General features: G+C 56.2%; 5 protein-coding genes across 5 annotated transcripts; 2 read left to right on the top strand and 3 right to left on the bottom strand.

Moving 5' to 3' along the window:
• Positions 1-1,010: 1,010 nt before the first annotated feature.
• On the top strand, positions 1,011-3,603 carry HRG_06585 (pectate lyase superfamily protein; the record flags this gene model as incomplete). The annotated part of the gene is made up of 6 exons (XM_044865056.1): positions 1,011-1,304; positions 1,370-1,456; positions 1,518-1,572; positions 1,629-1,718; positions 1,786-3,372; positions 3,431-3,603. 6 exons carry the CDS (start codon positions 1,011-1,013, stop codon positions 3,601-3,603), a joined length of 2,286 nt encoding a protein of 761 aa, XP_044719996.1.
• A 195-nt stretch (positions 3,604-3,798) lies between these two features.
• On the bottom strand, positions 3,799-4,032 carry HRG_06586 (uncharacterized protein; the record flags this gene model as incomplete). The annotated part of the gene is made up of 1 exon (XM_044865057.1): positions 3,799-4,032. The coding sequence occupies one exon, from the start codon at positions 4,030-4,032 to the stop codon at positions 3,799-3,801; it is 234 nt and encodes a 77-aa protein (XP_044719997.1).
• A 1,094-nt stretch (positions 4,033-5,126) lies between these two features.
• On the bottom strand, positions 5,127-5,935 carry HRG_06587 (b-cell receptor-associated protein 31-like domain-containing protein; the record flags this gene model as incomplete). Its single annotated transcript, XM_044865058.1, has 5 exons — positions 5,127-5,268; positions 5,344-5,505; positions 5,562-5,714; positions 5,771-5,856; positions 5,915-5,935. The coding sequence occupies 5 exons, from the start codon at positions 5,933-5,935 to the stop codon at positions 5,127-5,129; spliced, it is 564 nt and encodes a 187-aa protein (XP_044719998.1).
• A 744-nt stretch (positions 5,936-6,679) lies between these two features.
• Positions 6,680-10,060, bottom strand: HRG_06588 (SET domain-containing protein; the record flags this gene model as incomplete). Its single annotated transcript, XM_044865059.1, has 4 exons — positions 6,680-7,996; positions 8,243-9,397; positions 9,455-9,830; positions 9,879-10,060. The coding sequence occupies 4 exons, from the start codon at positions 10,058-10,060 to the stop codon at positions 6,680-6,682; spliced, it is 3,030 nt and encodes a 1,009-aa protein (XP_044719999.1).
• A 1,624-nt stretch (positions 10,061-11,684) lies between these two features.
• On the top strand, positions 11,685-12,257 carry HRG_06589 (WSC domain-containing protein; the record flags this gene model as incomplete). Its single annotated transcript, XM_044865060.1, has 2 exons — positions 11,685-11,732; positions 11,769-12,257. 2 exons carry the CDS (start codon positions 11,685-11,687, stop codon positions 12,255-12,257), a joined length of 537 nt encoding a protein of 178 aa, XP_044720000.1.
• Between the last annotated feature and the right edge of the window lie 3,057 nt (positions 12,258-15,314).

Raw genomic sequence — 15,314 nt, forward strand, 5'->3', positions numbered from 1 at the left:
TACACCGCCTGGACAGATAGGCGGACGATCCCATTTCGCGGCTTGCTACTGTGTACGCCGAAGACCATCAACACGTTGCTTGCGTGATCGCCGATATCTGAGCCCAGTCGATGGCAGGCGGTGGTGCAACGTGCGGCTTCACAGCTGCCGTCACCACGTGGCTCATCGGCCGGCATGGGGGCTCAAGGTCAGCAACAGTTTGGGGAACAAAAAGAGACGGACCGTCGAGGAAAAGCTTGGGACCCTCGGTTGCATTGTGGCCCGCCAAACTCATGGCATGCCAAGCCGGAAACGTAGCTGATTGTGGCAGAAGTTCGCGGCCCTGCCCATCTCTCCGTGGAAGTGCCATGCCAATCGTTATTCCGCAGCAAGTGCTGCTTTGCGACTCTCGCGCCACGACGAGGGGTGGTGTTGAGGAGCATTACGACTCCGTCGCACCATGACTCAACCACGGGACCTCTTATCACGGGCAAGCGCCTTGCAGAAGTGTCCCGAGAGCTTCATGTCATCCATTCCTGCGGTAAATTGGGTTGTGGTGATTTGGCCACTAGCCGTGTCCATTCTGCCGAAGAAGCCGAACAGGAGGATCCGGCGAGAACCGACTGCTGTTTAATGACGCGCGATGGCCGTAGCATCGCAGCCTCAAGGCCATGCATAACTCGCCGCAACCCATGTGCAAGACTTCAGCAACAGCCGACTCAAAGGAGACGGCGCGCAACGCGAAGCTGCAACGCAACAGTGGACTAGCATGGATTTGGCCACGCCGGCCCCTTTGAAGGGAGCCGTTGAGGTACAAGGGTAGCGGGCAGATCGGTTCTGGCATGCATTTCCTTGCAGCCCAACCTGGGAAACAAAACATGACGCCCAGGCACGCGGGCCGAGTGTCTTGGCGGCGCGCCTTTGATGCTATAAGATTGGCAGCCGCCTTTTTCACCTTTCGTTCGCGTTCCTATTGCTGCCTGCTCTGGAGCTTCGTCTTGCGGGAGGCATCGACATTACTCTCGCCCAGCATGCTCAGGCTCGCAACCGCAGCTGCTCTCGTGCTGGGCGTAGCTTGGGCTACTCCAACTCCTGGCAGCCATGTGGCTGACGAGGACAGCTTCTTGAAGCGAACCACTGGTTTCTGGTATCCCAACATGGACCACACCGGACAGCATCGTGGCTTCGCCCCGGACCTAGACGGCGACCACGCTTACCAAGTCTTCAAGTCTGTGAATCCCGGCGACGGCAATGCCATCCAAAGGGCCATCAATGACGACAACGGCGGCAAGCGTCACGGCAAGTGGTTTGCGTCTCAACCCAGAGTATGTCGGACAATGCGCCTCGAACGGTGGTTGCGAATGTTGAGGCTCTAACGTGTCCCGCGCAGGTTGTCTACATTCCTTCCGGCACGTACGAGATTGGAAAGACCATTCACATGAATACCGACACCGTACTGTTGGGCGACCCGACCGATGTAAGCGGTGGGCTCTGCTCTTCGACCTCTCGTGATGGCTAACTGATGGTTTCTTCTTCAGCCGCCCATCTTGAAGGCGGCTGCTGGCTTTTCTGGCAACCAAACTCTTCTCTCTGGTGAGGCGCGCTCTTGCAGCATTTCAGATAGTAGCGCCTCCTGACTAGTTGGAAAGGACAGGATCCCACTACGGGTGAAAAAGGTGAGCTCTCTTTTGCCGTCGGCCTCAAGAATCTGGTCTTCGACACCACCAACATCCCCGGAGGTGAGCTCATCCTATCCTTTGCACTCGAACCCACAATCCCTCGACAAGCACTGAAATTGGCAAACAGACTTGGCGTTCACGGCGCTTTATTGGGGCGTCGCCCAAGCTGCCCAACTTCAGAACATAAGAATCACCATGGCACCCTCGCGAGACGGCAAGGGCCACAGCGGTATCCGTCTCGGGCGCGGCTCCACCCTGGGCCTCTCCGACGTGCGTGTCGAGCGTGGACAGAACGGCGTCTGGCATGATAGTCACCAGCAAGCCGCCTACAAGAACATCCAATTCTACCAGAACAAGGTCGGCATGCTCATCAGCGGCGGCAGCACCATCACCATCATGGGATCCATCTTTGATTCGTGCGAGACGGGCGTCCGCAACACGGGCGGCTCCCCCTGGATTGCTCTGATTGACTCCAAATCGGTCAGCTCGGGTGTCTCTTTCGTCACGACAGGCCGTCCGTCCTTTCTCATTGAAAACTTGGACAAGGACAGCGACTCGGACATTGCACGAGTTTCCGGAGAGACCGTTCTTGGGCCCAAGAGGCACGTCGATACGTTTACCTATGCAAACACAGTGGGCCGCAACCCCGTCTATGGGTCGACGACTTCAGTCAACAAGCGCCCGGCTGCCCTGGCGCCCGGTGGAAAATACCCCGTCATCCCGGCTCCCAACTATGCCGACAAGACAGCCGCCGACTTTATCAACGTCAAGGACCCGTCCCAGAATGGCGGGCATTCGGTTCTCGGCGACAACAGCAGGGACGAGTCCGAAGCGCTCAACCGGGTGTTGCAGCACGCTGCCCAGCACCAAAAGATTGCCTACTTCCCCTTTGGCAAGTACCGCGTCGACTCGACCCTCTTCATCCCGCCGGGCTCGCGCATCGTCGGCGAGGCCTGGGCTACCATTTCGGGCAGCGGCAGCTTCTTCAAGGACGAGAGCCACCCCAAGCCCGTCGTGTCGGTGGGCCGAGAGGGCGATGTCGGCGTCGCCCAAATCCAGGACATGCGATTTACCGTGTCCGATGTGCTCCCGGGCGCCATCGTCGTTCAGTTCAACATGGCCGGCAAGGCCCCCGGCGACGTGGCTTTGTGGAACTCGCTCGTGACTGTAGGGGGCACGCGTGGGGCTTCCGGTCTCACCAGCGCCTGTCGCGACGCCGGCAACGCGTGTAAGGGCGCCTTTATCGGCATGCACCTGGCCAAGTCATCGTCGGCCTATGTCGAGAACGTGTGGAACTGGGTGGCGGATCATATTGGCGAGGATTTCGACGGCGGGTCCAGCATCGCCGGCAAGGGAGGGGCTCTTGTCGAGTCGACCAAGGCCACCTGGCTGCATGCGCTCGGCAGCGAGCACTGGTGGCTGTATCAGCTCAATCTGCACCGGGCTGACAACGTTATGGTGTCGCTGCTCCAGGCCGAGACCAACTACGAGCAGGGCGACAACGCGCGACATGTCGTCCCGGCTCCGTGGAAGGCTGACGCCAAAGGCTGGGGCGACCCGGACTTTTCCTGGTGTGCAGGCGGCGACAAACGTTGCCGCATGGGCTACTCGAACCTGATAGACGGCGGCTCCAATATCTACACGTACGGATCAGCGGCATGGGCCTTTTTCAGCGGGCCCGGGTTCCAGGGATGCGACCAGTTCCGGTGCCAAGGCAAGTCCAACACGGCGTCGTGAGGGAAAATGTTGGGCTGACGATGGGGAACCTACAGGGACCATGCACTGGATCAGCCAGACGCCGCGGAACCTGCAGGCCTTTGGGATGTGCTCCAAGGACGCCGAGGCGGTCCTTCGACTAGCCAATGGTACGAGGATCATGGCACAGGACGGCTTCGGGGGCTCGTGGCCCGGCGGCGGCGGCGTCGTGGGCCGGTACACGCCGTAACGGATGTGGCTCTGTTGACGATTTCATGGATACATATACATTTGTGGATTGTCGGCTGGGGGATTCCGTGTGCACGATGCTATGATGTAACGGAAGGAAATGCATGGACAGGACACGTAAATGAAGTCGACCTTGAACCGAGGTTGACGGGAGCAGCGGCAAGGCGTCGATAGGAGCCAGCCGCGGACGGGCTGTTCAGGCCTTGGCCTTTGTCCTGGCCTTTGCCTCGAGCCTCTTCTTGTGCTCGCGCCTACAGCGCTGGCACGTTCTGACAGCCTTGAGCTCGACGTGCTGCACGCCGTAGTCGCATTGGCCAAAGTGGGAGCGGTAGCGGGCGACGGGGCACCACTTGGGGACGACGGTCTGCTGGTGGGCGACCTGGCGGCCGCAAACGTCGCAGACGGTAAGGCTGTGGAACTCTTCACACATGGCCCTGCTGGTGGGTGTGTTTTGCAGGCGTGTATGAAGGTGTGTATTGGCTTGTCGCGTGTCGGAGGAGAGTGTATGGGTGTGTGAGTGAGTGAGTGAGTGAGCGGGATGAAGGGTACGGAATAAGAATAGTAACAAGGAGGGCGAGAGTGATGTGAGAGGCGGAGACGAGGTCGTCTTTATATATACACGACGAGAACAAGACGAGAACAGAGCCCGCTTCCGCAGCGCCAGAGCGACTCGTCGTGGATGCCGCCGGCCTCGCCGTGCGTGCGTACGCTGTGCGTGCATCAGATACACGCCACTCCCTCTTTCACAAACAAACACGGGCGGCGTATTCACACGCCACAGCAAGAGACGTGCAACGGGGGGACATGCCTCGGAGGAGCAGGGCGGGCGTGGCACGACGCCCGGAACCATTGGGCCATGGAGAGCCAGCTGGCCTGATGCTGCTGGGCCGTTGAGCGCAGGGGAGGTGAGGCTGACGCCGGGGAGCAGCCGAGGCAAACCTCGTCGCCGCCTTGCGCTGTCCCGGTCGGGCGAAGACGCGACGACGTCATTGCCCCGAACCCGCACCCGAGATATCCTCTCCAGTGTTTTCCTGCCCTGCTCGCTGGCCTTGCCCATATGCGCCGCGAGGGCTGGCGCATGCCGTGGCACCCTCAGACACCACCCTTGCATCGCCGTCGTCTGCCTCAGGTCGAGGCGGTCAGTTCATCGGCAGATCAAGCCACTGCCAAGGCCCAGAATAACGAAGTCTGTCTGATCTTTGTGGGATTTATCTCTCTTGCTCTTGTGGCGGCGGAGAGGTGCGTGATTATGATGCGTCGTGCTGAGCACTCGTCGTCGCGACTCACGGCTCCGGGCTACAGCCAGGCCTGTATTCACAGTTGCTCTCTTCCTTCTACAGCCTTTTCCTCTCCCCTTGTATCACTCACTCTCCCTCTGCAGCCAACCTTTTTCACCTCAACAATACACGGCACCGTCCAGACATGAAACGCTCTCGATGCGTCAGCACGGCTCCCTACACAACCGCCGTCCTCCCCAAAAGCACATCCCCGGCCGCGTCTAGTGGTCCGTCGGGGGGGGGGCGCTCATTGGTCCTTGCGGGCCTCGCCATTCTTCTGCGTCGCGGCGTACTTGTCGCTCAGCTCGTCGTACGCCTTGTGAAGCTGCTCGCTCTGCTTCTTGAGAGTCTGCAGGTCCTGCTCCTTCTTCTCCAGCTGCTTCTTGAGGCTGGCCAGTTCGCCCGGCTTGCCAGCCACGGCAAGCTTCTCGCTCTCCTTGGTGTCCTTCTTGGTGCCCTCGTACGATCGGACGCGGTCCTCGAGGCGCATCACTTCGAGGATCATGACGTAGGTGCGGTTCAAGATGAGCGACAGGAAGAGGGTGAAGCCGCAGAGGTACATGTTGCGCTGGGAGTAGAACTTGCGAGCCTGGACCTCGAGGCGCTCATGGCCCATGACGGTGGCACTGCAAAGGGCGCGGTCAGCACAGGGACGGGGGTGGAGGTCGGGATGGCCACGCACGATCCCTTAGATGTTTGCTCCGTGGCGGCCAAGAGCTCGAGCTGGACGCGGTACACGCGGTTGACGCTGTCGATGAAGAGGATGAGGATGAAGACAAACGTGATTTTCATCCAGTACTGAATCTTGGCGACAATGGGGTTCTCAGAGACGAAGCTATGTATGCGTGAGCAGGGCATGCGGGCTCGGCTGGGCCGGAAGGGCACACGCACGTAAAGATCTTCCTCTTGACGGTGAAGGGCAGAGGCACGAGGAGAAGCATAAACAGGCCCATCTCGAAGACGAGGAGGAGGAAAACCTGGCGCCTCGTCAGCAATGCACGTCGCCGTCCAGCGCATTGGACGGGAGAAACCCACGAGGCTGTAGTAGAGCGTCATGCTGGCGGCGTGGCGACGAGCCGGCGTCTGGTACTGGGCGATTGCAGTGAGGTGATTGTAAGCTCGGGATTCTGGTCGCAACGTCAAGTTTGGGCGATCTAGGGACTGAGGAAATGCGCTGAGGTGGGAAAGGAGGCTTCGTGACCGCCTTGGCAGAGACGGATGGTGGAGAGGGAGGAAGGGTGTTTGGAGGGGAAGAAAGAGGTGGCCTTACGATGACCAAAGGTAACTCAGCTGGTACTGCCCGCGCGTCCTTTGTACCCCCTTAACGCTACCACGGCCTACTGCTGAGGCCAAGGTAGGGTCAACGATACTCCGCTTTCGACATGTACATACTCGGCCGGTACTTGAGGTATCTGCCTGGAGCCCTGCCAGCGACGTTTTCCAGCGCGTGGTAGCCTTCGAGACCGCATCATGGCGACGTCATCGTTTGTGGCTGGAAGTTCTGGAACCAGCGACCTCGCAGACCCACACGAGCTTCCGTTCTCCACTCATCTTACTGTACAGTGTAACGTACAGTACGTAGGGATTGATTATGCTGATTGCTGGAGCTCCTGTCATCTCGGACAAAGCCACGTCTCGGTTGCGACTGGAGCCAGACTATCCACAGGCCGACTTTCTCCTCTCCGAGTCCTCTCCGTCGTCCCGCCTCCACCTACACCATGTAACTTATACAGCACAGTACACCCATCCTTCCCCTGCTCGGCTTGTCACTGCTCCCCATGCGCAAATAATCCTCCTCCCTCAGTTCCAAATCTCATCCTCTCTAAACTTCGCTGGCGGCCGTCGGTTCCTCACCGCCCGGTCGTTCCTCTTCCGCACCACCACGTCTTGGTCCTCGTCCTCGTCCATGTCCTCGGGATCCCCCGCGTCCTCGCCCATAGGCTCAAGCACCGACACCTCATGGAGCCCTCTCGTAGTGCCTTCGTCACTGTCTTCAATCTCGACGACCTCGGCCTTGAACCCTGGTGCCGGCTCTGGTGGCGCCGCGATTGGTGCTGGAGGCGGCTCCTCGGCCGTCTCTTCTTCCTCTTTGATTTTGGGCGCCGGCACGGGCTTGGGGGCTGGTCGGGGATGCTTTCTAGGCCGCCCGCTTCCTGGTCGCGCGCCGCCTCGTTTGCCTTTTTTCTTGGGGAGTTCGGCACGTTTGGGCTCCGCCGCGAATGGCTGCGAACTAGAAACGGCTCGCGTTCTCTTGCGCAGGCGCGATATCGAGTCGGGGCTCTGATCCTCCAACCCGACCACTGCGCCCGCCGCCTTGGGCGTCTCCGCTGCAACGGGCGGGTGATACTCTGCTTCTCCAGGGTCGTCTTGGGAGCGTCTCTTTCGCTTGCGAGATTTGGCCGGCTCGTTCGGTGGCTCGACAATCTGCAAGTCGTCATCCGTGCCAATATCCCTCTTGGCTTTCGGTCTTCCGGGGCCTCGTTTTTGCTCAGACTTGGGCGCCTTCCTCGCCACTTGGTCCCCGACTTCGGCTCGTCGCGGACGTCCCCCTTTCGCCTTGGCGGGCTGTTCGCCCGCTTTGTGGTCGAGCAGCTTCTTGGTCAAGTTGGGAAAGTTCTCGCCGTAGTTAAAGAAGAGCTCCTCCCCAGCCTGGATATCTCGCATGGCAGTAAACTTGATTCGATACTCGCCATTTACGTAAAGGATTCGCGGCGTGATGTTGCACCCGCGCTTGTCATTCTCCGAGGCGTGGTTGATGTAGCGGCTGAGGTTGCCATAGATTGCAGCGTCGACCCATATACCCTCATTCTCGAGCAGTGTGAAGACGTAAGATATGTTGGAGTGCTCATCAAAAACGTCGCCGCGTCGCGCCTCTCTGCGCACGCCCTCGTCATGGGTAATCAGCTCCCCAACATACTCCACAATGAAGTCGTCTTGGTCAATGTCTTCGGCCGTGAAGAGCCCGTATCCCACGCCCTCCAGCTGGCTTTGTCCCAGGATGAGAGACTTGCCAACGCCGCGCTGCAAGTCACAATTCTGACAGCCCGTGGTGTGCAGTCGGTCGTCATCCGCGTTAAGGGGATCCGCGCGTTCCAAGGCTCCACACGTTCCGCACAGCTGCGGATCACATTCGCGATTCAGCTGCACGCAAATGCATGGCTTGTCTTTTTGCTTTTGATGACACGTTTTGCCCTGCGAATGGCACGCGCAACCCGTGAATTTGTAAGCGCAGCTTTCGACCGAGCAGCCGCAAAACTTGTCGCACAGCAGACCCGCGTCGACGCACGAGCAGACCCGCGGGACACATCGCCCTTCATGAGAGCAAGGCTCCAGTGTCTCCCGTCGCTGGTGTTCGTGGCTTACCGTGTGGTCCTGCCAGTCTCCCAAGAGGATTTTCCTCCGGCGGTCATACCATGATAGGTTTTTGACTCGGTTCGGCTCCACAATTGGAGGCTGTGGTAGGGAGACACCGAGGGACTGAAACTTTTCGTACGCCTGGCTGCATGTCCGGTCCAAGAAGTTGGCCGCCAGGCATATCGCATCTCCCTTGTACGCGCTGTGCGTAGCTGTCGTGAAGATGGATCGCAGAACAATCTCCTCGTCTTCAGACCAGGGGGGCTGTGGCTCTGGACCAAAGGGCCCGGCGCCACGGCGGTAGCACTGCCGCAGGCAAGGGGGCGAGGATGGCGCGTTGCCGTCGCCTGCACCGACACGGCGCCGCTTCAAGGCATCTGAGAGGTGTGAGCATGAAGAAATGGAAAAGGTTCGTTTCAGGTTCTTGTTGTCATATTCGCCGTGGTCGCAGGAATGGCTGAAGCAGATGAGACATCCCAGGATGCAGTACGTGGCCAGATTGAACTCGGCCAGCTCGTCCTCGTCATCGTTCTGAGCGCCCGCGCCATCCTTTGCCGTGGGCTTGGAGTCCATGATGCTGTCCACCGACTCGTCGAGTAGCAAAACCTTGCGAAGGTCAATCTGCTTCTCGGGTGGCTGGCTATCTTTGAAGACGAGCTGAAAAGCATCGGTAAACATCTGAGCAGCTGCACTGGCTCCCGAGGCAGCGCTGTCCATCTCACGATGCGACCTGAGAATGTCCGTCTTCTGCTGCGGCGTGATGGCATCGTCTGGCTCACGGCTTGCCATGTAGCTAATCAAGGCCGACTTATTGCACCCTGGTATGACGAGATTGTCGAGCCACGTCTCGAGGTAGAGCGAGATGGTGGCGGCGCGCTCCAGTTGAAACGTCATGGCCTGCTTTTCTTCACGATTCATGGGCTTAAATCCAGACTTGAGATCAATGTCCTCCAGCTCCTTAAGCCAGAGATTGTACTTAGTCTCCTCTGAACTCTCCAGGTCTCGCAAATGGGGCACAAAGGTTAGCATAGTGTTTGGGGTCAGAACGTTCTTCTTGATGCCGACGTGATGAAAACGATAACGAGGAACCCGATCCTTGTTGGTCTTTATGCACACGACATTGTGATGCTCCTCCTTATGGTCCCTCTTGGCCTTGAGGTGTTGCTTTGCCAGGCGTGAGCGGTCAGTTTCTTTCAAGAGCGATGGGGAGAATAGACATACTTTTGATTTGATTCTCATCGTGGTTCCCTTCTTCTCGGGCACGGGGGCCACTTTGACAGCGGCGAAGAGATCGGGGCCATGGTGGACTCGGCGCTCAGTTGCCGTGGTGGACTCGATGATGTAGGCCGTCAGCTGGGAATGGCCATCCTTGACATCCTGGCGAAAATGGTTCAGCTGCTCGGCAATCTCGGGGATGGTCCACTCGACGTTGGAGTCTGTCTGCGCCGTTGGCGTGCCGCAGTCGACGGCCTGGGGGGCCCAAAAGTCGGGGAGTGAGAGAGGCGGCGGCGGCGGCGGCGTGCCTGGACACAAGGCGGGCGACTGGCCCTTGTCGCTGAGACTGTCGAGCATGACAGCGGCGGCTGGCGAGGCTCTGCTGGGCAAGAGGGCTGCAGGCTCGCTCCGGCCTGGGATGGCCCCTGACGATCTCCTGAGCGGCGGAGGACTGATGGGCCCCCTGACGCTAGAGGCGACGGAAGGCGCTTTCCTACTGCCACAGGCCTTGAGACGCGAGGCCAGGCTGTCGGATTCGTCTCCGCAGCGCTCGGTCTCGGGGCCATCGACATCGAGACTGAGGCTGGAGCGGCGAGTCGTGCTAGCCGCCATGGCGGCGAAACGAGGGGATTACTAAGACGAGGGCTGGCAGGCGCGCGCGCTCCGGTGTGTGTCTCCCGCACGGCCGCTCGGCCTCCCCAGAGGCAAGGGGCACAAGCACACTTGGGGTAAATGGATGTTTAAGGGGTTCAACGAAGGTGCCTCGGTCGAGAGCAGGCAAGTAATGGAGATGGGATGTCGGGGCGACAGGGGGCGTTGATTCTTGCTCGAGCTTTCCCTCGGCGGCCGGAGCGCAAGAGGTTCCGTCAACCACGCACGCAGCAGATAAACGCGCGAGGGCGCGCAACTGCTGGACCTTGGACGAGAGCACACGGCGTCGTTGGATGACAGGCGCGAGGCCGTCGCCGATGCGCGCTGACGAGACGAGGTCGCTTGGACAATGTGCAGAAGCCTCGAACCAATCGCACGCGTCAGACTCGACTATTTTGTGCCAGCCAGTAAAATGTCACGGACCACGGGGTAGGCGTATCTTACGCCACAGGGGTGTGCCTATCTATAGGTGGGACGGATTGGTACGACAACGGAAGCGGGGATAATACTCTGTATTGATGGCCTGGATGCGAAAGCAGGCATCTGTTCAATGTTGATGATGATGGTCTCACAAGGACCTTTGAAAATCCATTGTATCTACCTGTACCTACCTAGGTAGATGCTGTACCTTCCTAGCTAGGTAGGTAGGTAGTGTATAGAAATATATACCACAATACCAACCGGTCATCTCTAACGGAGGTGCCTCCAATTTTGTTAGAGGATAATATGACTGGTTTAACAGGTAGGTCCCTAGGTAGGTTAAGGTAGGTAGACATTGTACATGCAGTCGGTACGATGTTAATCCGTAACAGCTTCTTTGCAAAGCAAGAAAGAACATGCTGAAAAATGCCCTGTGCCTAACTATAATTACGTCGCATTTCCTATCAGCATACGAATACGTTGCCATTCGACGGCTTTCACCCATGTCCGGACAGCTCACGAGAAACCAAGGTGCGCCCAAGAGCGGTGGTTCTCTTCTACGCCTGTCAAGCTGGTAAAATACCGCTACACCATGCAAAATGAGGGCACCCCCTATTATTATTAGAGAGGTGTTACTAACGCGTATTATAGGCCCTTGTCCTAACAACGCCCCTATCCCTGAGCCGCAACGGCGCAATCTGGCCGCCAATCGCCACACTCCAACCAAACATTTCCTCCACACTGATGCTTCAAAGTCCAAATCTAAATACTGAAAAGATACCCATCAAGTTTAGAGTGCGAAACCGGCAGATCGCCTCAAGCTTCAAGGGTCCCAATTAGGGGGGTTTATAGGTATGTGCACCTAGGGGACCTGTGGGCCAGAAACCTCGTTGGAGCCTAAAGACTCTCAAAGGGAGAGGTGGAATCTAACTAAGCTTGCTAGGCTGGTTAGGTTCTCTCCTGCCACTAAACACAATAATTCTCTTCGTAAATTCCATCTTATATGTTAAAGAATTCTCGTGTCTTGCTATAGAACCGTCGTATCGCCACGGCTTTATTAAGTATAAATGTCGCCGAGACCTCCTTCTAATTCTGCTAAGCAGTCTCCTCTCAGCAAGGAACTCTTCAATTGATTTCAGACTGACTCTCATTCTTACTTGTTCCAATGAAGACCGCGACTTTAGCATTAGGCGCCGCTGCCAAGACCGCCGAGGTCGCTAACGACTTCGTCCCACAGATTGGCGACTAGAAGTTCAAGGCCTGCTTTACCGACAGTTCAACGCGGACCTTCGCCTTCATGTACAGCGGATTTCAGCCCAAGGAAATAATCCCGCAGAAATACATCGATGTGTGCCATGACCGTGCCTACACCGCTGCCGGCTTAGAAAATGGCAGCGAGTGTTGGTGCGGCCACCCGGAGGATATCATCACCGTCGGGGCGAAGATTGTCCCCCTTTTTCAGTGCAATATGGGCTGTGACGGTGATGGATCGGATAACCGCGGCGGCCCCTGGCGCCTTGCGGTATACTTCTTAAAGCGTAACAAAAAGCCCCAAGAATGCCCGCCTCCCCCGCCCTGCAAGTGCAAGAAACCCAAGCACTGCGGCAAGAAGGATCATACCAAGCACCACCACCACGGCGACGATGACGACCACCACCACCACGGCCACGGCGGCCACGGCGGCGACCATAACTCCAACCCCCCGCCTTCGGGACCGCCAGCCAGTGGGGGCTATTAACGTGACGTCTTCCGTTACAGAAAGCATTAAATTCTAATGCGGGGATGTTAGAGACAGGGGGGAGGATCAGTTGGGAATCTAGGGCTTAACAGGGTTAAATTGGAAAATTACTACTCTATTATTTCCTAGCATCGTGGGAACAAACGGTAGACTCCGTGGATGGTTCCCTTAAACGCCGTGACCACTATTAAAGACGAGGGGTGGATTCAACGGAGAGTTAGAGTCGCGGCGGAATGTACCCGGATGCCGGGCTCAGGGCCGAAAATGCACGAGGATGGCGCGCCTGTCCGGACGGTTGAAATAGTACATAAGCGGTTCAACGAGCAACCTTGGAACCTCCGACCCCGTGTATACAGCTTTGTCTCATCTCCCATAGCTCGTTTCTTCCCTCCTTCGCGCAATAGCTTCTTTTCTCCTAGGCCCCCTACGTTGGCTTCGTGATACTATATATCGAACATGCTCTTTCCTTGTAGCTTTCAGGAAGCTGTCGTTTGGTTAAGGTGGCGTAATAGATATAGTACATCAATTAGCTATGAAACCTTACAGCGTTATTAACTGGAGAGGGGCGTCGTTATCCCTGCCTCATAGTTCGCCGAACATACGGCGTATAGGAAACATAGGCGCATAACCCTTCCGTGGGCATGTGTTATAGAGGCTCTAGCCTTTAACGATTGAAAGGTGCCCCAAGGAATAAGTCCACAGCTAGGTAAACCGCGAGACAATAAAATAGCTAATATCGGCCTGGAGTTGTGTTACACAAGTGACACATACAGAATGGATGACTGATAACGATCGGGAAGGAGATCTCTGGTGAATCAGGCAGTCAGCGCCCCTTATTTTCTATCTAAAGAAACGGAGTCGAGCTGAATTTAATACATAATGGAAACACTGTATAATGACTGGCGAGGCTGCTAATCTTCTGTATAGGTGAGCAGCTTGAGCTTGACATACCGCCCTAGGTTGAAACTATTTAAACTCTGAGCCCAAGAGAAGACACGGAGCGAGAGAGTATATCTGCGATTATAGTCTCAGTTCAAACTATATCTCAAGGACACTTCTGGACTCAATATGTGCAAGCTGTTCAACGAATCGTTTGACCTTTTGATCTGGCAGGATCTTATAGGACCGTCTGCAGTCATATCAGCCATCGGCGTATAGGGGACCTGAAATTCGTCTTCCTGATATGCCTGTCTTGCCTAGCAGTTATGGGCGTCGACATGCTTGCGTTATATTCTTAGTCGTGGATGATCAGCTGTTACGAACCCGATCGCCTGCTGGCTATCATACTCGATTTGAAGTGGGCGACCTAGTCATAGCCGATCGGTTGAAGTAGACGCTATATGCAATGGGTTCCTTGGCTGTGCTTATGAAGGCCAGGAACTCTGCCTCTGTGGACGAGGGCTGTGATAGTATTTTGCTTGCCTGCTTTCTAAAGGGCCCGCCGAATAGGACGATGATATATCCCTGTGATGACTTTCGAGTCTTAGAATCATCTGCGAAGGCAGCGTCTGACGCGATGCGAAATTCCCGTGGAATGCTGCTGTGGTTGATCTTAACTACTTAGATTGGTGGAGCCTTTGCCGTTGAAGTGGATAGCGAGATGTCGGGTTGGCTCAAGGTATTTCCATCAATCTTTCTACTAGATAGTCACGCCTGTTAGATGGATTAGTAGAGCTCGGCTTGGGAAAATCGGGCCGCGTGATGCCCGCGACGTAATTAGCGGAGCCGACCTTCTGCTAACGGTGGTGGACCTGATTTGACGTTGCCTGGTCCTCCCCAACTTGGAGGTGATTATAGAGAATGTATTTCCTTTACATGATCAACCTTGGCAATGTGGGGCTGGCTAAAGATCTTGTCGATGTAAGAGTTCTGCATAGTCGTAGCCTGTGTGCCATTCGATCTCGGAGGATTGGAATGCCCAGGAACCACTTGAGTTCTCCTAGATCCTTCATCTTGTATTGCGCCTTGGCTTGGCGATGAGTTCGTCAGCGGCTTGTGAAAATGAAAAGCTACTCTTGGCTCTGTCTGCGACCAAGTTTCTCGACGGCGGCGGCGAGGTCTTTCTACCATAGCCATTAAGCTGTCAAGGCAAAGGACTTGACGGCTGAATACCCAGCCCGGAGGGTACATACCATATAAGGAGTTCCCCTAGGAAAGTTTAATAATAGATAACTGTCAGAGCAGAGAAAAGACTTATCATACGCGTTAATAGCACCTCCACAAAGGGTGCCCCTATTTTTAGATGGGCATACTCACTTGGAGTCGATTTTGGCGCCTGTGTGGACAGGCTCTTCACTGCAGTGAGGTTATTCGAACTGGTTCAATTGGTTATATCTTGTGTAACTAGGGAAACGTGTCCCATACAAACTGTGTGCAAAGACCTTCCTCCCTGTGTCTCACCTCTTACTCGCACGTGACTAGCGCGGTCGATTAGTTATACGTGCGCGATCGGTGCCTAGTGCACAGGTGGATCCAACACTGGAACCTCTTTCTAAATCGATGATCGCGCACTAATCAATCCACCAAAAACACACCAAACACAGCGAATTAAGATGAGATAGGAAAACACGAACAAGAACACCAACAAACTCCTACCACGATGCATCACTATGTTGGATAGTGTGCTCTGACTGTAGCTCTCCTCCCCACACTGGGTGTGTTCTGCCACACGCCATCATGGGCCGCATTTCGAGCGCCGGATGCGCTAGCTGATTCCATCGGTCCCACGTTGGAATATGGACACGAGGATCTCCTCGTTAATGTGAATGGAATAAAAGAACGACGGTAAAGCAGAAGAAGGGAACGAAAAACCGATTAAATCTCGTCGAGAATTGTTGTGTTATTGCGATGAACGAATCCTTCCACCTCACGTTTAGCTGATTGTCGCTAATAAACTGCGTGAGGGCGCTGTTTGTGATGCCTTCGTCATAGCATCGGCAGGGTTATCTGCGCCGTTGACCCAACGGATTTCCGCAATATCCCTTGATTCATATGCCTGCCTCAGCGCCATGATATCTATCATGAGTCGCTTCTCTGTTGTGGTGCCAAGTTTGACGA

The sequence above is a fragment of the Hirsutella rhossiliensis genome (genome assembly GCF_020360975.1).
Source record: "Hirsutella rhossiliensis strain HR02 chromosome Unknown scaffold00006, whole genome shotgun sequence".
NCBI lineage: Eukaryota > Fungi > Ascomycota > Sordariomycetes > Hypocreales > Ophiocordycipitaceae > Hirsutella > Hirsutella rhossiliensis.